The sequence below is a fragment of the Denticeps clupeoides genome, chromosome 13, assembly GCF_900700375.1.
Source record: "Denticeps clupeoides chromosome 13, fDenClu1.1, whole genome shotgun sequence".
Taxonomy (NCBI): domain Eukaryota; kingdom Metazoa; phylum Chordata; class Actinopteri; order Clupeiformes; family Denticipitidae; genus Denticeps; species Denticeps clupeoides.
The window spans coordinates 591023-611937 of record NC_041719.1 but is presented as its reverse complement, the minus strand read 5'-3'; the positions used below and the strand labels follow the sequence as shown (position 1 = coordinate 611937).

Below are 20915 nucleotides of genomic sequence, written 5' to 3'. Positions count from 1 at the left end.
AAATCATTGCTACCACTATTAAAACCAATTATTCACTCAAACCAAATCTTGCAAATCATACTTTTATTCATTTAAAAAGGCATGCCTAGATGATATTAATGCTCAGGAAACGTTGCATATAAAACATAAAAGGAAGCATACGCAGCATCAGCACTGATGTCTCCCACGTACCTACTTATAAGGCAACTCGGCTTCAGAGTAACGTAATAAAAATCCTCGTTCTAGACTCTACACGCGTCTTTATTGGGGGACGGTCAGACAGACTAAAACATCTGGTCCGTCCTGCACGGTCCAGCTGTCCCACCGTGATTTAAACAGTCACAAGCTCGATGCATAATACACCACAAGTCTACATTCATCATCCCTTATCCAACTGATTGGTTAGTACCGATTTTTTTTTATTTTTTACATTATTTATATGCTAAAACAATGGAAAGGAGCCACCAGCTGCTTCTTCGGAGCTGTTTGCATGGCCTGAATGTTTCAATCAGCTGGGTCTGGAGACCACAGATCCTGGAGTCATCAAGGTTCCAGGTTAGTCTCCTGTATGGGTTTGGTCCACAGTGTTCATAATGACCTGTGGCAGAGGCGGGGTGACCAAAAATAAAAAAAATACGGGTCTGATGGTTCATGAACGCGCAGGGTGGGGTACATGCCAGGCTCTTTAACTCCACACATCCTGGGAGTAGCGGCCCTTGGTCATCAGCTTCTTGATGTAGTCTGTGGCCTGGGTGCGCGTCATGCCGCCCAGCTCCTCAGCAATCTCGTAAAACGCGTTCTGAACGTCCCGCGCCATGTTACGCGCGTCCCTGCCAAACCGACAGCAAAATATTATTCATTTATTCAAATAACGTGACACCAGATCACATCCAGTCCATGTTAGACACTGCTAGGAACCCACCCGCAGATGTAGATGTGTGCATTGTCTGTGTGGATCTGCCTCCACAACTCCTCCTTGTTCTTCTTCAGAATATGCTGAACATAAATCTGAGAAAAACAAATGCAGCAAATGATGAGAACCGTCACCTGCACTCAAAATACCAGGGACTCTGGAAATCTGCTGCGGAAACATGACGTTAGGGGGCGCTCTTGGCTCATCTCAGCACCTGGCGGAATTTACTACCTTGTGGGCCTGGTCCCGGGAAAAGGCCACGTTGAGTTTGGTGAGAACTCCAGTCTTCTCAAAGTTCTCCAGCTCTTCTTGATACAGGAAGTCCTCTGCCTTGTGCCTGCAGCCAAAATACATGGTTGTCTCACCCACGTCCTTCCCTGCAAAGTGAACAGCAGCAGTCAGGACGAGGTGTTTCATGGGCGAAGACGGTAGAGCCCCAACATGGCACGGGACACCCCACCTTGCTCCTTCAGCCAGCCGCGCTCCTGGATGAAGCCCATGAAGGGGGCGATGCCGGTGCCCGGGCCCACCATGATGACGGGACTGCTCGCCTTGAAGGGCAGCCGGAACTGGGACTTGCGCACGTACATGGGCACGGTGGCCTTGTGCCCGTTGTCTGCCGGCATCTTGCTCTTCAGCCAGTTGGTGGCCACGCCCTTGTTGAGGCGGCCCGTTTTGGTCTCGTACTCCACCACGACGGCGCAGATGTGGATGCTGTCTGGGTGCACCTGGCAACGAGAGACGCCGCTTTAGCCACATTTCGAGGTCGAGCGGGTTTTTGTCAAAAAAGGCGGGGCACCTTGGACGAAGACGCGATGGAGTAGTATCTGGCCTGCAGGCGGGGCAGCAGCTCACACAGGTGGTCGATGGGCGGCCGCAGGGACGGCAGGTCCTCCAGGACGGCCAGAATGTTCCGGCAGGAGTCCAGAACGAAGCTCTGGTACAGCGCCTGCAGGCAGAACCCCCATTCCAGCCTCGTTACCGGACCTCCGACCATTACGGGCGCCGAAGTGAAATGCGATGCGGTAGTGCCGGTGGCGACTGCGCTCAGCCTCGCCCACACAGACGTTCTAAACGAACGCCCTCTGAGCGCGTTTTGCTGTGCTCAGAAGCGGTTCGTGCCGTAACTGTGCACGCCCAATGATAAGACACTTCATTACGGCAAATAAACGGTAAGGGGAGGAAATAACATGCAAATGCAACGCTGCAGCGTAAAAAAAAACTGGAATTCCCATTCCAACACAGTACAGCCGGCTCATTATTCCGACCCTCCTCACAGCGGAGTCACCCGCACCGGTTATCTGTACCGCGACCCGCGGTGACCTGGTTATCAGCGTTCTGCTGACACGTGGCGCCATCGTGAGTTTCCACACCTTTCCCTCGGCTGAAGACGAGGCCATCTTCCTCATGTTCTCCTGGTCTTGGCCGTCGGTGGCGTACTGGGCCAGCTCGTACAGGACGTTGGTGCGAGGGGGGTGGGTGATGTCCAGGTAGTGTGTAAGGGCCGTGCGGTACGTGCTGGGGCACGGGAACGGGTGCTTCTTGTTGGACTCCTCTGAGGACACACACACCACATTTCAGCTTATCTTCACCATCCTAATAATTTATTTATAGATCGTTTTATGTCATCAGCGCAGCCCCACCCACTGCCGCAACAGGTCAAGGTCAGCGGCGTACCGTCGAGGTTGTTGAGCGAGATAACGGTGTCGAGGTCCACGCCAAGGATCTCTCCCAGCCGGTTGACGAGGGCGCTGTCGTTGGTTGGATACACGGCCACGTGATCTCCGGACTCGTACCTGAACACACGGCGACCTTCAGTCTTACTGACCGCGAACAGGCCTCACCTGCTCACACTCGGCCTGGGCTGCCGATCGGCCGCGTCACCTGATCTTGGAGCCGCTGATGTCCAGCTCGATGTGCATCAGGTGTCGGCCCCCTGCTCTGTTCAGTTTGCGGTTGACGGTCACTGGTGCCAGGAACGGGTTTTTAGCATCAAAAGGACTAGAAAACGAGCACAACATCAATCGTTATTTAGAATAATGGGAAAAGGACCAGCAGATTCATGGTTTGGGTCTCCAACTTTGTCATACTATAAAATCTACACATTTCACAGAGTAAAAGGACAAGCTACTACTGTACTTGCACCTATCGTTCACCAACCAACCCCCTTTCTCTCCTCTATACGTCAGTCAACCTCTACTCCAGCTCCTCTTTTTCGCCCTTTTCCTCGGTTAAATAAGAACAATTAAAATATAGAAGGCCGTGAACGATGACAACACACACACACTTTCATGTGTCAATCGTGTTACTGGCGGGAGGGATAAAATAAATAAATAAATAAATAAAATAAAAACCGCTAGAACCATCTATGTTTTATAGTCCATTGTCCATGGGTTGGATGGGGGAGCGGTTCGGAGGGGCTGCAGGACTGGGGTGTTTCATTAATAATAATAATAATAATAAACTATTATTAGTCTTGTTGTTATCATCAATAAAACCATGCCGCCTGTTTGGAGAGAGAGACGTGAAAATGCGTCAGTCGTCCTGTGATGATGAAATAAGAGCACGACTAGTTCTCAGTTAGCCGGCGAGCAGAATAACGTGAGGAATTCCAGGACGCCTTTTCACCCAGATGCAGCACTGCTCATCCCTGACTGGCTGTTGTGGAGGTAGTTGACAGGCTCTAGGACCCAGCGGAGACGCGAGCGTCTCACGCTCAACGCGTGAGACTTGAGATCGCCGTTTAGCGGCTGACGCGGCTGTGACTGGAATACGGGACACACCGCAGAGTGGCGTAGTGGTGCCGGGGAGGAGTGAGGCGTGATTTAATCCCATATGAGCGGAATTGGCTGCTGAGTGTAACTGTCAGTAGGCTCACGGTTTCTGTTGCTCGAAGCTCTTCAGACGGCCAAGTTCCCCGGTGTAAACTTTACTGGGACTGATGTCCACGTGGACCTTCAGCTCGTACTGACGAATGCTGCAGGAAGGAACACGCACATCTGTGAAGTCCCAGTATGCAGAGTATGTAGACTGCATTATTTAAAAAAAAAAAAAAATCTCACCTGGACTCCTCTCCAGTTGCCTCCACACCAAAGTGCTCACACATCGCTGGCCAGAACTGCTCCCGCCAAGACACGAAGTCTTCCTCTAGACTGCAACACACACACACACACACACATTAGAACACAAATAAGAGAGGAGGAAGCCATTCAGTGTAAATTAACAGAAGTCCTCCAAAAACAGTATGTACACAAGCAGGGTGTGTGTGTGTGTGTGTGTGTGTGTGTGTCCTCACTTTCCATCATCATCCCCCATTCCAAGGTCAAACACCCTTTTGGCCCCAAGCTCCTCCAGCCTCTTGTCCACATATTTCCCCATGGCATTATAGTGTTCATATGTCTTGTTACCCAAAGCAAACACCTGGAAAAACACACATTAAAAATCAAACACACATCCGACACTGAAGAGCTGAAGAACAAGAGCATTAATTTGGACGAAATGAGAGTCCCATAAACCCTTTTTACAAACCCACACACTACGGGTCCAGCGTAGTTTAGATCCTTCAGCTCCGTTCTAATCGGGTTCTTGTCTAATTTCTTTACTACTTCACTGCAGAGTCAAGATTCATTACGTCGAGAACAGCGATTCAGCTGTTTTATCATGAATCCAGGGAACTGACTCAGCAGAGATGAAGCTCACGGTCCAGTCCAACCCCAACACGGTCGCTACTTCACTGCAGAGTCAACCCCGCCCCACTACACAGTGATGAAGCTCACCGTGAAATTAACCCCGCCCAGTTCAGCGCCGCCCTCCTGCAGCCAGTCGTAGAAATCCTGCGCGTTGTCTGTGGGGTCACCCTCACCGTACGTGGCCATGGAGAAGATGGCCAGAGAGTTGTCAATCTCCGTCAGCCTGGAGAGTTCAGACTGGGACGTATTGGATTAGTCACCAAACGGTTCATTCGTTCGCGAGAAACAGCGTAAAGATGACCTGCTACCATGTCGTATTCCTCGGGGTCGGCTGCCATGCCCTTCATCCCATAACGCTGGGCGTCCTTGGCCAGGCGATTGGCAAACTCCTCCGCTGTGCCCGTCTGAGAGCCATAAAATACAACGATGTTGCGACCCTGAGACAGACAGACAGACAGACAGAGAGACAGAGAGAGATGGATTTGTGAGAAAGAAACAGATGAACTCCAGAATGGATATGACTGTGATGCACGGGCAGATAGAGCAAACTGTTCTGCTGAGAACCTTTATTCCTTTAAGTGGTGGACTTTTAAGCTCCAATGGTGTAAGAAATGCAGGGACTAGTGTTTTTCGTAAAACAAAATTTATGACTAAATATATTTTTCAATTAACCTTTTTGACATGATGACGAAGTGAGTTGTAAATAGTGGTCATGTGACGATAACTATAACCAAACATACTAAAACAAGACTGAATATGGTTTACAAGATAAAAACGAGACTAAAATGTCTTCATTTTTGTTGGGGAAAACGAGATGAGACGTTATCGCATCTTGTTTAATCCCGTTATTATATCGCCGTTTGTGTTTCACTTCCGCAATAGGCGACGGCGGCATTAATTCCATTTCCGGATACTTGTGCCGGGAGAAAATGACCTTGAACAGATCAGAGCGTCTTCTGTGTCTGGAATGGACGTCGACTATTCTAGAGTCTATAAGGTAACATAATATAATATAATAATATAATAAGAGAACCTTGTTTTAATTATGAAATGGGTTTGACTAAAAGAATATTTTTGTCTGTTCTACTCGGTACTTGTACTATAGTCTTTTATTTATTTAACCCAAATTAAATTATTCATGAGGAATTCTGACTAAAATGAGACTAAAATGACTCTGGACGTGACTAAGACTAATAAAAACTAAACTGCAAAGACTCGACAAGAACTGAAATTAAGACAGGCCGCCAAAAACAACTATAGATATAGACACTAAAGACCACTGAGTGTCTCCAGGGGGGACCGTCCCCGTCACTACTGACTGTGAGGCGCTCTGGATAAGGGCGTCGGCTAAATGCCCCGACCCCATTTCCACTGTGGACTTCTGAACTCACCGTCTTCTTCATTTTCTCGATGAAGCTCGTCTCTCGTGCTGCTGGGGGCCTGGAGAGCAAAGACAAAATTCAGAACATCAGTAGAACATCAGTCCTAAACAGGAAAAAAGCACCGATCCCTCGGTTACTGGGACGGCCCCACTGGCGCCATCATTTAAATTCCGTATCTGATCCAGGCCTGATGGGATCTGTGGCCGTTCTGCTTTTCCAGATACCAGGTCCAGGAATGCGGGATATGGGTTCAGGACCCCTCACCGTCAACAATGGGGCTACGGGACTGAAAGGAATCCCGGCATCCTGATGCAGCCCTGAGGAGCAGGAAAAAGGTCTAGAACGCTGACGCCGTAAAACTCGCTCTTCTTCCTGTGTGGGCGACGGTCCATATTTTATATTCAAAGCAAGTCCGGCGCGGAAAGGGACAGGGAGCCGGGACACCGATTCCGTCTGGTAGCTCGGCCTCACACTGACCTGTCGGCCGCGGCCCTCCGGTCCTCCGGCAGCGAGAAAACGCAGCCCATGACGGTGCCGAGAAGCCCTCTCACCCACACACCACACAACCTACACACGGGCAGCGGCCAGACATGGTTACCCCCCCCCCCCCCCCACACACACACACACACACACACACACACAAACACTCGACAGCGCAGGAAAAACAAACAGCTGAAGATGTGACGTCCCCTCCTCCACACTCTCCCACAGACAAATACCAGCCCTCTCTCTCTCTCTCTCACACACACACAGACACACACACACACCGCCACACCGCCTTCAGTCACGTCACCGTGGCAACTGTTCTTCAGCAGCGCCGCGGCTTTTATTACTAAAGAAAAACGGGGGTCTCTATGGCAACTTCGCTGGTCATGGAGGGATTCTTCAGCGTCAGAGCGACGGCTGAGCCAATCAGGGCTCAGGATTCGGGGACACAATATGAGGACAGGACAGAGGTCCGCTGGTCCTCACAAAAAGCTTCAGAGGAGGAACATGAACCATGACACTGAGAAATGTGATAAACCAGCAAAACTGCGCACACACACACACAAAGACGAGTGTGTTGCATTTGATCATGTGATTCTGTAGAATCAGCAGGGTGGCGAAGGAAACGCAGCAAAAGAGGAAATCTGTTTGTTTATATTGTGAAATCGGAGTCATGAATACGTAGCCCCGCCCAGCATGCCCAACTGCAAATCAAAGGAGGAGAGTTGCGATGAGGGGGCGGAGACTCACGGGGCGTCGAGCTTCTTGAACTCGGGGATGGCCTCGGCCTTCTTCCGGAACACGATCCAGTAGACGATGAGGCCGGCGATGAGGGAGAAGAGGAAGATGTCCAGGTTACTCAGGAGCGGCTCGTCCTCCGCCAGCACGGGCTGGGTGGGCGGGGCCTCCGACTCGATATCTGCCATCACTGCTGCAGCTGGAGCACAGGTCAGGGGTCAAAATTATTTTAATTGCCTAATAAAATAATCAGATCTTAAACTTAAGATCGGTAGTAGCCTAGTGGGTGAAACACTCGCCTATGAACCAGAAGACCCAGGTTCAAACCCCACCTACTACAATCGTGTCCCTGAGCAGGACACTTAACCCTGAGTGTCTCCGGGGGGGGGGACTGTCCCTGTCACTACTGACTGTAAGATCAGTAAGATCTAGATAAACGTGGATGTGAGATTGTGTTGTTGGCACATGTTCTTGTTCATCCTGAAGATCATCGTTTATGATCTCTTCGGAACCCAGGTTTATTGTGACCTAATTAAAGGAAAGTACATCACATGGGGTTTACATAATGGAACACAACGTCCTGGTGAGCTGGACCTGGACAGGTGTACCTCACCCCTGATTGGAAGATTAGTGACTAGATCATGAACCAGAAGACCAGAATGTTCAAACCCCACCTGAGCAAGACGTTTAACCCCGAGTGTCTCCAGCGGGACTGTCCCCGTCGCTACCGATTGGTTTACAGAAGGAGAAAAAATAAAAATCACAGCACAACAGCCATGAGTGTCGTGCACCTCGAACGTTCAACCACAGGTGGTGCGTGTGGCCACTTGTATCTACACACCGAGGAACAAAGGCCATTTAGGATCAATTATTAATCGCAGCAGCCATGATGGCAGATTTTGGTGAATCCCCGCGGTTTCCATGAATCCCGATCCAAGCGCAGTTCAACACATATTATGGCGCGTGGAAGCGACCCCGTAATCAGAAGGTTGCCGGTTCGAATCCCGATCCGCCAAGATGCCACTGAGCAAAGCGCCGTGATGGTTAAATGCAGAGGACACATTTCACCACCTCACTGTGTGCTGCGCTGCATCACAAGTGACAATCACTTCACTTTATCACACGCTACTTAAAAACGGAACATCTGGAACCAGATAAGCGAACACAGTGCACCGTACTGAAGCCGGACCCGCAGGAATGTGCTGGAATCAACGCGCCGTTACACGACACCTCCGGCGCTGAATATCTGAATTCAGCCGGGGGGAAATCTTCAGAAATCTCCTCCTCTCCGATTGGCTGGAGGTTTATCACAGGACACCGGCTCAGACTAAACACACACACACACACACACACACACACACACACACACACACACACACACACACACACACAGCCAGGCTGCCCAAACAGCCTCAGCGTCCATTCATTACAGCCAGTTCATCATGTCCACCAACACTCATTATTAGGCCATTAACACGCACCTGAGCCTAATTAAGCCAGGGCAGGTTCACCAGGGACTGGCCTAGCGGGTAATCAGAAGGTTGCCGGTTCGAATCCCGGTCTGCCAAGGTGCCACTGAGGTCCCGTCCCACCACACTGCTCCCCGGGGCGCCTGTCATGGTGCCCACTGTCACCAAGGGTGATGTGTTAAATGCAGAGGACACGTTTCACCGTGTCACCGTGTGCTGCGCTGCAGTGTTTCACAATGACAAATCACGTCACCTCACTTCGACACACCATCGTCCAAAAGTTTAGGCTCATTTAGAAACATCTTTGTCCAACGGGGCATTTTAAAGGTCCGGTGGCTGGAATTGTCCGAATATCTACATACACGGAACTTGACCAGCAACAATTAGTCCTAAGTTCTGGTGGAACGACGCTGTGTTCACTGATTATTAAAAAAAAAAAACTGGCAAATTAATAATTTAACACCATTTGTGTATCTGGTTAGTCACCGTTGTTGTTATTGTCGTATTAATACATATTCTGGACGGTAGTGTACACGACAAGGCCGCGTTATTACCGGTAATTAGCGCTCATTACCCGACACGTTTTCCCAAGTTCGGACCGAGGCAGTAAACCGGCCCGGTTTAACCCGCTTTAACCAGCAGCCATCAACAGTTAGAAGGAGGACGCTGTAAAACACGCGGCTGCGCAACCCATGAGAAGAGAAGAGAAGAGAAGAAGTTGCTGGAACTCACCCTGCTCCGCTGGTCTGTCACTACAGGGGACTTATGCGGAAATCTGACGCCATGCCGAGTCACCCTGCCGGACCGAACCACCTCTGGTCGGGAAAGGGGTGACCGGGGAACGTTCACACGTGTAGGGATTTTTTTTAAAACCCCAAAAACGTTTGTAATAAACTCCGACCGACCCCTGCGTCTTTATACTTTACGGTACGTTTTGTTTTGTCGGTTTTTATGTCGTATAACGAAGGCTCGTTAATCGTTCGCAACCAACAGCTCTCTCTGATGGGCGGGTCCACACACTCATTACGTAATGACGCCGCGCTCGATGGCCGTGCGTCCGCGCATGAAACTCCGTCCCAAAGTGCAGCGGGCCAGGGGTCACGGTTACGCAACGCCGTCCCTCGCCGCGCTGCACACGCCGACGAGGGCGGCGGCCTCGGCGTCCCTGAAACCCGCGGCCTCGGCGCGGAGATAACGCGCACCCGGAACGGATGTCCCGCGGCTGCGGACTCCGGCCGGAACTAAAAGCGGGGGACACCGCCGCGGCCCCTGGTCTGACAGCAGCTAGTTAGTGGGTTGCAGTGGTGATTTGCCGGCAAAATGTCGATATTTACGCCGACAAACCAGATCCGCCTGACGAACGTGGCGGTTGTGCGGATGAAGAAGGGCGGAAAGCGGTTCGAAATCGCCTGTTACAAGAACAAAGTCATGAGCTGGAGATCCGGGGCGTGAGTGGCCGTCGTTAGCTTAGCGTCGCTAATTATCGCGTATTTACATTGAACTAGAACTATTTATTGTCGCGGTTTTATTACACCTGAAGTGCTTTGTACGTGACACCCAGACATCTGGCGTGATGAGAGTCTCGTCGACGTGTATTAATTTAAACTGTGGTGTTTGCTCCAGAGAGAGAGATCTAGATGAAGTCCTGCAGACCAACTCTGTCTTCATGAACGTATCGAAAGGCCAGGTGGCGAAGAAGGAGGACCTGTCGAAGGCTTTTGGAACCGACGACTCCACCGAAATCTGTAAACAGGTGTGGTTCCTCCCAGATCTCCACACCGTACAGGACACGTAATCAGAAGGTTTCCCGGTTCCAATCCCGAACTTCACTTCACGCTCATTAAACGTTTTTCAAGGTCGAAAGAACCTTGAAATGTTGTGGAATACGAGATAAAATATATTTCTGGAAAAGTCATTGAGAAAGACATGAAGTATGGAGGAATTTGCTGTCTATACATAGTGAACCAGGTCACGTGCTGCTGCGTTGCTTCCATATTCCAGAACATTCTCAGTCACGTGTCTCCTTTAAAAAAATAAATAAAAAAGGGCAGTGGTGGCCTAGCGGTTAAGGAAGTGGCCTTGTAATCAGAAGGTTGCCAGTTCGAATCCCGATCTGCCAAGGTGCCACTGAGCAAAGTTCCGTCCCTACACACTGCTCCCCGGGCGCCCGTCATGGTGCCCACTGCTCACTCAGGGTGATGGGATAAATGCAGAGGACAAATTTCACCATGTCACCGTGTGCTGTGTATCAAAAGTGACAATCACTTCACTTAAAAGGCTCAGCCTGGGCCAACTTGGAGGAATGAGTTTATAGGGGTGTGTATTGGCAAGGATCTCACGATACGACTATATCACGATATATTGTGATTCTTTACATATTCTACAGTTTACTGTAAATGTAAAAACTGAGCTGAAATACAAGATGCTGTGATCATGTTTTGAAATGTCAGTAATTTGACGTACCAGCAGTACGGCGCCATCTGCAGGAGTGGAGGTTGTAGTCGCACGCTGATTCATCTCAGCTGACCTCACAAAAGAAAACGCTCGACAGCTCCACCCGGTGGAATAAAGTTCTATACAAAAATATCAATATTTGGTGTCCCTGTATCGATACAATATCACCATGTAACATATAGCAATATATTGCTGTATTGATATTTTGTAACACCCTTTAAGTTTAATTTAACATTTTTGGGGGGGTTAATTTGACTTTTTTTCCCTCCACATTTGCACAGAAATGTCAGGGAACATAAGGTCATGAAAATTTGCCTTAGTGTCATGGAAATGTCACGGAAATGTTTTGGTAAAAATGTGTAAGGAAATTCTGCAGCAAGGATAGGAAAATAAATATTTGATCAGTGACACGGGGGTGTTGCCTGCTGCTCAGATCCTTTTTTCACTGGTATAGATGGTACGGCGCTCTATTTAATTAAAACATTACAACATTTCCTGCCTTTCCTTGTTTTTACCTGTTGATCCTTTTAGATTTTAGCAAAAGGAGAAGTTCAGGTTTCTGACAAGGAACGACAGAGCCAGTTGGAACAGATGTTCAGAGACATCGCCACCATTGTGGCAGAGAAGTGCGTCAACCCGGAGACCAAGCGGCCGTACACAGTCAGCCTCATCGAGCGAGCCATGAAGGACATCCACTACTCTGTCAAAGCCAACAAAAGCACAAAGCAGCAGGTCTGTGCCACTGCCTCGACCTGATGACACTGACTTCTGCTCTCGCTTGCACTGTTCTTGTTGAATGTACTTTGTGCCGATCCGACCGTTAGGCCTTGGAGGTAATTCGCCAGCTGAAGGACACCATGCAGATCCAGCGAGCTCACATGCGCCTGCGCTTCGTCCTTCCGGCCAAAGACGGGAAGAGGCTGAAGGAGAAACTCAAGCCCCTCCTGAAGGTGGTGGAGAGCGAAGACTTTGAGGAGGAGCTGGAGATGGTGAGGCTTCTTCTGTCCAATCTGATGATGCTGTGGGTTCTGTGGTAGGGTTGCACAATTAATTTAATTTTAATCATGATTTTGCCTGTTAAAATGATAATCTGTAATATTTACATTTAGCCAACCAACAACAACACACACACACACACACACACACACTTGACCCTTCTGAGCACAAGGAAAAATACTGTTGTCCATAATGATGTTACTGGTCCACTTGAAGATCCCTGAAGCTGTAGTTGTAACGGTGGTGGTGGCTGTGGTGACCCTCTGGTTTGTTTCATGGTATGTCCTTGTTTAGCAGAGATCAGGAACCAGGATTTATCTGCTGGTCTCTTCACTGGGGTCTGCCAGTAGTCTGGGTGCTTGATTCCGTGTCTCGGAGAAAAACCAAACAGAAGCAGCGGCAGACGGTGGCCTCGTACGATAGATACTGGAGTATGTGGTTATAGCGGTATATTGGGGCTACAGTGGCCCGATACCCTAACTAGGACAGCCTAACTAGGGTGAATTTAACTTTGTCTGTGTCTAACAGGGGGACTCTGTGATAAAGTGGACTTAATAATGGACACTGTGTCTGGGACTTTAACAGAAGTCCAGAGAAAACAGAAGTGTTTTCAGTTTAGTTTTAAACCAACCAAATGCTACTCAAAATTTCAAATTGTGACAGAGTGAGACGTCGGCGGCTGCGTGCACACGATCTGGCAACCCAGATAGATAGATAGATAGATAGGCTACCATAGATACAAACACTAGATGTCGCATTCAGTGTCTCAGCATGCGTCAATACCACCGGCATATTTGGACGGGCTTCCCGAGATCTCTTGTGCCACGTACAAATGAAGAATCAATTTGTAACATTTCATTAGTAAGATTTTATTTTTTGTGTTCAACAAATAACGTTATTCATGTTACAGGCAAAGAGCATCTGTCTTCCCAGCACCACCACGTATTACCACAGCTGCTGTTCTGACACCTCTATATATTTCATAGTTAGCGCAGTACTTATAGTTCTTCACAAATCTATACAAAATGCCTCTGTGTATGGACCTGCCCAGTCTATTCTTATTTTCCCCCAACTAAGCAGGTAAATGGACGTTCATCGTTCATATTAAATATAAAATAATAAAGTATTTTCATAGTGACCTGCCTTCTGTCATCTCTTTAGATGGGCAGGCTGGTTTTCTCTGAAAGTCTTGTTCACTTACTGTTTGTTTCAAAATAGAAAGTGAAATAAAAATTGATTAAAAATATTCGTGATTATCATTATGGTCACAATCGTGCGGTCACTACATTAGTGAAATTGTTGTGGTGTGTGTGTGTGTGTGTGTGTTTTCACCAAATCCTTGACAGGCTTGTATTAAATAGTTTGCAGTAGGTAATGAGCGGTTGATATGTAAAGAGTCTCTAACTGAATGTGTCTTTATTTGTGTGTATGGATAGGTCTGTCTGATCGATCCTGGCTGCTTTCGGGAGATAGACGAGCTGATCCGCTGTGAGACGAAGGGGAAGGGCTCACTGGAGGTGCTCAGTCTGAAGGATGTGGAGGAAGGAGATGAGAAGCTGGAGTAGAGTTCTTCTCACCATTTCCCCGCATTAAGCCCTTTCAGATGTATTTTGTAAGGATTTGCTTCGCTGAAGTTATTTATTTTGTGGGAGAATCAGGTTGTCAGAGTGTATTATTTTCTGTGAAAACTTTAATTTTAAGGGGAGCCGCCGAGCACGCCGCCGGCCGAACCTGCTTCCTCGCAGTAGTGTCCCCCGCCCTCGAATGAAAACTACTCTTACTGCGCAGTACAGGACGATATGAAGACGAATTTCCTGATTTCAGCCATGTTGGAGCTTAAATGAATACTGTTAGCTTATGATTATGACTGTGTGGCAGATGTATTTCACACCATGCTTTAAATATGACCATGAAAGAGATTTCTGTGGCAAAAGAACTTTGTGTAATTACGCATTTTAATCAGAGTGATATATACATCCATCGCTGCCTTTCTTCCTGACCATCTAATTTTGCTGGCCCGACTAACCTGCATCTGTTCTGTCCTGTGGAATAGAACATAATGAATAATTTTTGATAATAAATCATCATGGTGATTGGTGTTTTGGATATTCTGTACTTTTTTTATAACCTCAGAAATGTGATGGAATATAATCGTGACGGTACAGTATCCGTATACAGTATAACTCATGACGTCAGAGTTTTCATCATGAACCAGGACTGATTCATTCCAAACAAAGGGAGCCAAACATACACATATATAGCCAGTTTCCCACTTGTGGCACTAATAAACGTTTAACGTTTCTTATATACATATCGTTTATTAAAATAGATTGACGCACGGCAAGCTTTGAATTTACATTCGAATTTGAAAGTTATGAACTGGTCTCAAGCCGGGAAAGCGTATGTGGGTTAGGGGCGGGGCGCCAGAAAAGGCGCTAAGAACGTACCATTTTCAGGAAAGATGGGGGTTTCCATAAAACCTAAATAAAAAACCCTCTAGGTTTCTGTAAGTTATACGTCTCGCACGTACGCAAAAGTAATAAAAGCGTCGAATCTGGAAGACGCGGAGTCCGAACCGCGACGTTGAAGCGTTCGTTACGGTTAGCCTGTAGACGCCGTGCGTGTGGTACGCGCCCGGCGCAGGTCAGAGTTCATAAGAGCCGCAGTGTGCGCGGTGCTCGCCGCCGGGTTTTTAAATTGTCGTGTTTGTGGCGAGTTGTGTTTTATACGGACAGCGGACATGGCCTCGGGTGAGTTGCTGCTCCGCCGATCCGCCTCCGTCGGCCGTCTGGCGGGTAAAAAGGCGGTAATGTGACGCGCGTTAGCCCCATGCTAAGGGCCGTGCTAATGCGCGGGGTTTTATTCCGCGGCGCGGCGGGCCCCGTAGCGGCGGCATCCGGCTCTGGGTCCGCCCGGCGCCTCTCCGCCGGAGCGGGAGTGTGGTTTTAAGCGGAGGAGAGTCGCGCCGGGCGGCATGAAGGGCTCGGTGCGCGGCGCGGCGCGGCTTTGTGCTGGCGGCTCCAGCGCCATGTTGGAGCGCGTGGTGGTGGCGCAGGGCCTAGGCCGGAGTTAATCATCCTCTTCCTCCTCTCATCCCGTCTTCTTCCCCGCACGGTGGGCCAGGCGGTAACACTATGCTTCTTTTCCCCTGCAGATTCGGGCTACGGGCAGCCTGGAGCTCAACAGAGGTAGGTGATGATGATGATGATGAAGGCTTTGTGGTCAGTCAGCTGATCTGAGTAGAAACGTCGCTGTTTTAGCAGCAGGGAAGTAGGAGTCGAGGCTTCTCCTCGCTCTTCACGTTATTTTCAGCTGCTTCTCGCTTTGTGAAATGTTCTGACCCGCCTTCTTCTGCAGTTATGGATCCTACGGCGCTCCTAATCAGGCCTACCAGCAGACTGGACAGGTGAGTGGGTCACCGTGGCGGGTCACCGTGTGTGGCGTCCCTGCCCTCCTCACCTGTCTCCCTGACACCCCCCCCTCTCGTTCCTGTGTCCAGCAGGCCTACGGCCAGGGTAACGGCTCCGGCTCGTATGGCGGCCAGAGCTACGCGGGGTACGGCCAGCCAGGTAAGAGCTACGTCCGGTCCTGATGACCGCGCGCTGTCGCGGTGAAATATGACGAGATGTTAATTCCTGTTTTTTAGCGGAAGGGTTTGGTCAGCAGCCCCAGGGCTTCACTTCAGGAGGATACGGTCAGCAGCAGCAGCCGCCACCGCAGCAGCAGCAGCCGCCGCCGCCGCCCCAGAACTACGAGGGTTACGGCCAGCAGGGATCCGACTCCGGCGGGTGAATATCCAGCCGTCTTCAGTTCGACTGATCTGCTCTGCGACGGTACGTTTTAAAATGTGGACCTGTGCAGGTATGGAGACAAGTCGTCCTCGTATGGACAGCAGTCTGGTGGGTATGGGCAGTCGGCGGAGAACTACAGCCGTTGGAATGAGGGTACGAGAACGTAGCCGCTCCACTTTATCGCACGCCGCAGGTAAAGAGGTCGAAGGTCACGCATTCCCGTCTTTCCTCCGGACTTCCAGGTGAAAACCGGCACTATGGTGGGGACCATGGTGGTTCTGAGGGCCGCTCCGAGGGCTTCCGGGGGAGAGGACGAGGGGGCTTCGACCGTGGTGGCTACGACCGTGGAGGTTTCGACCGAGGCGGAAGAGGCGGTCCTCCTGGTATGGGGTAAGTCCCTGAGTGCACCCTCACTGGCAGGTATCTCCGCTCGGTCCAGAGTAAACCCCACCCCGAAAGTCAGCATTAGCGGGTGTGGTCATGAAATGTGTGAAGACCTCCTCCTGAGCGGCTAGAGAAGCGGCTCACGTAAGATCCTGGGCACTTTTCCATCCAAGTCCGGAAGGTGGGCCACGGGCCTTATATTTAACCTCAGTACATGGGTGAAAAATGAACAAATGCGGTAAAGAGCTGACCTTTTTATCATTTTAATATTTAAACAGAATAAAATTTAAAAATAAAAAGAACGTGGCCGACTCCCCTCGGGTTTATTTGGACCAGTTCTTTTCAGTCTTCACCTCTCCATGATTGGTTTGAATGGCTGGAAGCAGTCTTTTTACTGGTAATATTTACTCTGCTGTCTCTACTTAATTCGTATGGAGGTATGTGTGTGTGTGCACTCGTGGCTGTCATTGAAGTGTTGTGTTTTTCACATGGAGTGGTATGTTTTTGTGTTAACATGGTCTACATTTTATACTACAGGTGTCAAAGTGAATGAAATTAAACTTGGACCTCAACCATTGGAGCTCTTAAGCACTCAATGGAGGAAAAAAATCAGTTTCGCCACATAGATTAAAAAAAAAAAAAAAAAAAAGTTTCTTAGCTCCCAAGGAATCGGTGGTCATGTGACCACGGTGTTAAAAGATCCATTTTAGATGCATTTCCATATCTGTACTGTGGCCCCCCCTGTTGGTAAAAGCGGAGACATCTCCACCCTGTGGGTAAACCGCGGCAGGAGCTCAGTGCCGTGGAAGTAGGGGGGCTTTGTGCTCCCGGTTTGCAACAAAGGAAAGCCATCATGTCTTCAATTTTTCTTCCGCAGTGGTGGTGACCGTGGTGGCTACAAAAATTACGGTGGTAAGTGATGAGCTTCGGAACTCACGGTGGGGGAGGAGAGAAGGATGAAGTGAATAAATGAAAGAAAGAGAAAGCTAATTAAAAGCCGGCCGCCATTGTGGGGTCCCAGGATTTCCTGCCGCGTCTCTCTCTGGTCTCAGTCCCTCTGGTTAAAATAAAGCAGCGTGGTGTAAAAACGTAGAGGGACATGATCTCCTTTTTAGCTTCTCACACACAGTGAACAGAAAGTCATATTTTATTTTTTGCTTTTTATTTCTTTATTCTCTTCCTTTTGGAGCCACTGTGCGTAATGGAACTTGGCGAGTGTGTGTGTGTGTGTGTGTGTGTGTAGGGGACCTGTGTGTGTGTGTTACGTGCCTGCAGTTCCGCTCTGTTTAGTGTGTTGTGAGGAGCTTGAGGAAATCCACGTTCCGTACTCTCCACACAGACGATGAGGGTGGCGGGCGGGGCGGGGCATGTTTAGGACTGACCACGGTTCCTTGTAACGCTTCCGGAGGACAGGAGCTGCGGACGCTCCGTGCGTTAATATTTACTGGGATGTGTGACCTGGCAACGCACCATAAACGCTGTGTGCTGGTGGAACGTAGATACGCGATACGCAGGTCTCGGAAGAACAGGAATGTCTGTCTGTAGGAGTGTTAGACTGTTCAGCTTTTATACAGCACGTTTATACGGCACAGCGCCTCACTGCCTGTCCCTCTGTCCCGTTCTGCTCTTTTTCAGGAGGCAGAGACTACGGCCAGCGGGACGAATCAGGTCTGTTTTTGGGGCGCAGCCCCGTGCCTCATTCCGGCCTCCCGGTCGCGCCTCCTTTTCACGGTGGTTTCTTCATGCTCAACCCCATCCAGGTGGAGATCAGGACAACTCCGACAACAACACCATCTTCGTCCAGGGCCTGGGGGAGGAAGTCTCCGTTCAGGAAGTGGGCGACTATTTCAAACAGATCGGTATAATCAAGGTAAAACCTTCCTCCGCTGCCGTCCACACGACAACGTTTTTACCCGATCTGGCCTTGTCCACACGGAGACGCCTTTAACAGTCTACATAAATACCATAAATATATATGAAAACAATAAAGATCTGAGGAAAAAAATAACAATAGACAAACATCAAGGAAAAATGTAAACTTAAATGAGACATGTGGCGTATCCAAGAAGGCTTTGAACTGGTCCCCATCTTCCAAACAAGTGAGTCTTCAGCTGTAGTTGTGCTGTCAACTGTCCCATTAAATATAACTGTCTTGCTTTTTATTTACCGTGAGGTCGTGGGGGGTTCAGGTGTCCCCCAGTAAGTTGATATCATTTTTCTTGCAGCCATTAGTAGGAGATCATGGGACAGATAATCCAGGAATGGCCAGTAGACACGTTAAAGGGTCCCAGGAAAGATTCATTTTAATGAGCTATTCTACGTCAGTCCAAAAGTGTTGAACGGTGGGACAGTCCCAGAATATGTGCGTTCCATCACCCACAAGTCCACGGTTCCCCAGAGCGGAGACTTCAGTGGTGTCCTGAAAAGTCAGATTTTAGACGTCCAGTCAAGCTCCTCCCACATTTCGCACCCCACCCCCGTATATGACAACCATATAAACACTTTTCCAAGACTCGCCATTCGACGTCGCGTTGGGTTCCGTTTCCCGTTGTTTTCTCCGCTAGTATTGAAGAGCGGTGTTGGTGACGTAGTCCCAGGTACAACGTGCGGTGAGACGCGGTACGAGATCTCGTCTTCCCGCCCGTGACCCCCCGCTGTGTGTGTGAGCAGGTTAATAAGAAGACCGGCCAGCCCATGATCAACCTGTACACAGACAAAGCGACCGGCCGCCTGAAGGGCGAGGCCACGGTCTCCTTCGATGACCCGCCCTCCGCCAAAGCCGCCATCGACTGGTTTGACGGTAGGAGCGAAGCTGGACGTCCCCTTCTGTCCCCGCGTTCAGTCGGAAGTCGTGACCGCTGACGTGGGTTTTTTTTTTTTTTTTTTTTTTTTTTTTTTTTTTTTTAGGAAAAGAATTCAACGGGAAGCCGATCAAGGTGTCTTTCGCGACTCGCCGAGCCGAGTTCACGCAGCGGGGCGGCGGCGGTGGCGGCCGCGGGCGAGGAGGTGCCGGACGGTTAATTCCCTCCTTGTTCTTATTCATGTCCGCCTCGTATGATCCGGATTCATTATTATTACCGTGCAGGTTTCCGAGGCCGCGGCGGATTCGGCGGAGGACCGTCCTTCGACGTGAAGAGCGGAGACTGGCCCTGTCCCAACAGGTCTGGTTCGCCCCCGTCCCTCGCTACGCGTCCCGCCTCGCTCTAACGTGCCGCTCTCCCTTCCGTCCCTCAGCTCCTGCGGCAACATGAACTTCGCCCGGCGCTACGAGTGCAACAAGTGCGGCGCGCCCAAACCTGGGAACAGTTTCGGAGGTGAGTGGCGCCGGGCTGGTCTCGTCTCGCCCCGTGTCCCGTAATTCACCGCTACCTTCCGTCCCAGACCGCGGCGGCCGAGGAGGATTCGGCGGTGACCGCGGCGGCTTCCGAGGACGCGGTGGATTCCGGGATGGAGACCGCGGTGGATACGGAGGAGACCGCGGCGGATACGGCGGCGGTGGGGGTGGCTACAAGATGGGTGGGAGGTCTGTGTCCCCGGTCGTTTATATTCCGGAATCTTCCCGTAGCTCCGCGTTGAGGCTCAGTCCCGGGTTTGTTTTTGCCTTGCAGGGGCGAGCAGCGGGAAGGCCGGCGGGATCGCCCGTACTGAACGTCTGCGTGGACGGCATTCCGGCTCGGGACTCCGGCCGACCGCGGCGGCGGTGGACGGCGTGATGAACTTGTGGGGCGGCTCCGTGTCTGCAGTTTTTTTTTTTTTGTTTTTTTTTCTTATTATTTCTGGTGTCCAACTGTTCTGCTTCATCTCGGCCAACATTGACATGTCTCTGCTGTGAGGACGGGGTCCGGGTGGGACGGGGGTTTAAGGGTGGGAATATTTTTGTTAATCTCGTTTATCCCCCAACTGTTTGTAGGAATTCATGTGTCTGCTGCACAAATGCTTCATGTTCTTCTTGTTTTGTAAGATTAAAATGATGCTCCATTTTACTTTTTTTTTTTTTTTTTTTCCCCCATTTTTTTTTTTTCTTTTCCAAATGGTATTAAACCTTTAATTCTGGTCTTAAATGTTCCCGTGTTCTGGATTTGGGGGAGATGGGAGTGGGGCTGGTCTACGGTGTCCACGTCTGGGGAGCCTGGAGGCGTCAGGATTCTCAAATTAGTTGAAACTGAACAAAATATTTCCATGATTATTTTGGGTGGTTTCACAGCTTCGTAGAGGCGGATCGTCCTGGGTTGGTAGCAGCTGGGAGACGAGTCGGGTGTAGTGAAGGGTGCTGGTAGCCTAGCGGGGTAACACACTCGCCTGTGAACCAGAAGACCCAGGTTCAAACCCCACTTACTACCATTGTGTCCCTGAGCAGGACACTTAACCCTGAGTGTCTCCAGGGGGACTGTCCCTGTAACTACTGACTGTAAGTCGCTCTGGATAAGGGCGTCTGGTAAATGCTGTTGAAAAAAAAAAAAAAAATTCTCCTCTCTTTCCCTCTCTCTCTCTTTCCCTCCCTCTCTCTCTCTCTCTCTTTCCCTTCTCCCTCTCTCTCTCTCTCTCTTTCCCTTCTCCCTCTCTCTCTCTCTCTTTCCCTTCTCCCTCTCTCTCTCTCTCTTTCCCTTCTCCCTCTCTCTCTCTCTCTTTCCCTT

The 20915-nt window shown here is 49.8% G+C and overlaps 3 protein-coding genes across 8 annotated transcripts; 2 read left to right on the top strand and 1 right to left on the bottom strand.

Moving 5' to 3' along the window:
• Positions 1-46: 46 nt before the first annotated feature.
• LOC114801657 (NADPH--cytochrome P450 reductase-like) lies at positions 47-9626 on the bottom strand. Of its 3 annotated transcripts, none has more exons than XM_028999805.1 (16): positions 9389-9626; positions 7200-7386; positions 5973-6021; positions 4890-5018; positions 4669-4818; positions 4188-4312; positions 3955-4044; positions 3771-3869; positions 2777-2893; positions 2570-2688; positions 2266-2447; positions 1692-1841; positions 1353-1620; positions 1124-1269; positions 902-987; positions 47-809 (listed from the first exon to the last, which is right to left on the bottom strand). In XM_028999805.1, the coding sequence occupies exons 2-16, from the start codon at positions 7373-7375 to the stop codon at positions 665-667; spliced, it is 2031 nt and encodes a 676-aa protein (XP_028855638.1). In that variant the 5' UTR covers positions 7376-7386; positions 9389-9626; the 3' UTR covers positions 47-664. The 3 variants fall into 3 exon arrangements, with proteins under 3 accessions (XP_028855638.1, XP_028855639.1, XP_028855640.1); XM_028999806.1 differs by lacking the exon at positions 9389-9626 and adding an exon at positions 9231-9377; XM_028999807.1 differs by lacking the exons at positions 7200-7386; positions 9389-9626 and adding an exon at positions 6441-7189.
• A 93-nt stretch (positions 9627-9719) lies between these two features.
• On the top strand, positions 9720-14205 carry sbds (SBDS ribosome maturation factor). 2 transcript variants are annotated; one of them, XM_028999810.1, is made up of 6 exons: positions 9720-10104; positions 10280-10409; positions 11642-11842; positions 11935-12099; positions 13543-13718; positions 13808-14205. In XM_028999810.1, the coding sequence occupies exons 1-5, from the start codon at positions 9977-9979 to the stop codon at positions 13669-13671; spliced, it is 753 nt and encodes a 250-aa protein (XP_028855643.1). In that variant the 5' UTR covers positions 9720-9976; the 3' UTR covers positions 13672-13718; positions 13808-14205. The 2 variants fall into 2 exon arrangements, with proteins under 2 accessions (XP_028855643.1, XP_028855642.1); XM_028999809.1 differs by having other exon boundaries at positions 9722-10104; positions 13543-14205.
• A 524-nt stretch (positions 14206-14729) lies between these two features.
• Positions 14730-20067, top strand: LOC114802064 (RNA-binding protein FUS-like). 3 transcript variants are annotated; one of them, XM_029000696.1, is made up of 16 exons: positions 14730-14856; positions 15261-15294; positions 15464-15512; positions 15606-15675; positions 15753-15894; positions 15968-16050; positions 16140-16287; positions 17159-17193; positions 17917-17949; positions 18042-18151; positions 18952-19081; positions 19189-19287; positions 19367-19442; positions 19516-19595; positions 19663-19804; positions 19890-20064. In XM_029000696.1, the coding sequence occupies exons 1-16, from the start codon at positions 14847-14849 to the stop codon at positions 19927-19929; spliced, it is 1281 nt and encodes a 426-aa protein (XP_028856529.1). In that variant the 5' UTR covers positions 14730-14846; the 3' UTR covers positions 19930-20064. The 3 variants fall into 3 exon arrangements, with proteins under 3 accessions (XP_028856529.1, XP_028856527.1, XP_028856528.1); XM_029000694.1 differs by having other exon boundaries at positions 19663-20067; XM_029000695.1 differs by lacking the exon at positions 17159-17193 and having other exon boundaries at positions 19663-20067.
• Positions 20068-20915: the final 848 nt, after the last annotated feature.

Bases quoted from the DNA above. Each gene is read 5' to 3' on its own strand.
- LOC114801657 (XM_028999805.1), bottom strand. From the start codon at position 7,375: ATGGCAGATATCGAGTCGGAGGCCCCGCCCACCCAGCCCGTGCTGGCG. The intron at 3,870-3,954 runs GTGAGATTTTTT...TCCTTCCTGCAG, and splicing joins GCAACTGGAGAGGAGTCCAG to CATTCGTCAGTACGAGCTGA. The intron at 810-901 runs GTGGGTTCCTAG...TCGGTTTGGCAG, and splicing joins GCACACATCTACATCTGCGG to GGACGCGCGTAACATGGCGC.
- sbds (XM_028999810.1), top strand. From the start codon at position 9,977: ATGTCGATATTTACGCCGACAAACCAGATCCGCCTGACGAACGTGGCG. The intron at 10,105-10,279 runs GTGAGTGGCCGT...TGTTTGCTCCAG, and splicing joins ATGAGCTGGAGATCCGGGGC to AGAGAGAGATCTAGATGAAG. The intron at 10,410-11,641 runs GTGTGGTTCCTC...TGATCCTTTTAG, and splicing joins CCACCGAAATCTGTAAACAG to ATTTTAGCAAAAGGAGAAGT.
- LOC114802064 (XM_029000694.1), top strand. The intron at 15,295-15,463 runs GTAGGTGATGAT...CTTCTTCTGCAG, and splicing joins CAGCCTGGAGCTCAACAGAG to TTATGGATCCTACGGCGCTC. The intron at 19,596-19,662 runs GTGAGTGGCGCC...CTTCCGTCCCAG, and splicing joins ACCTGGGAACAGTTTCGGAG to ACCGCGGCGGCCGAGGAGGA.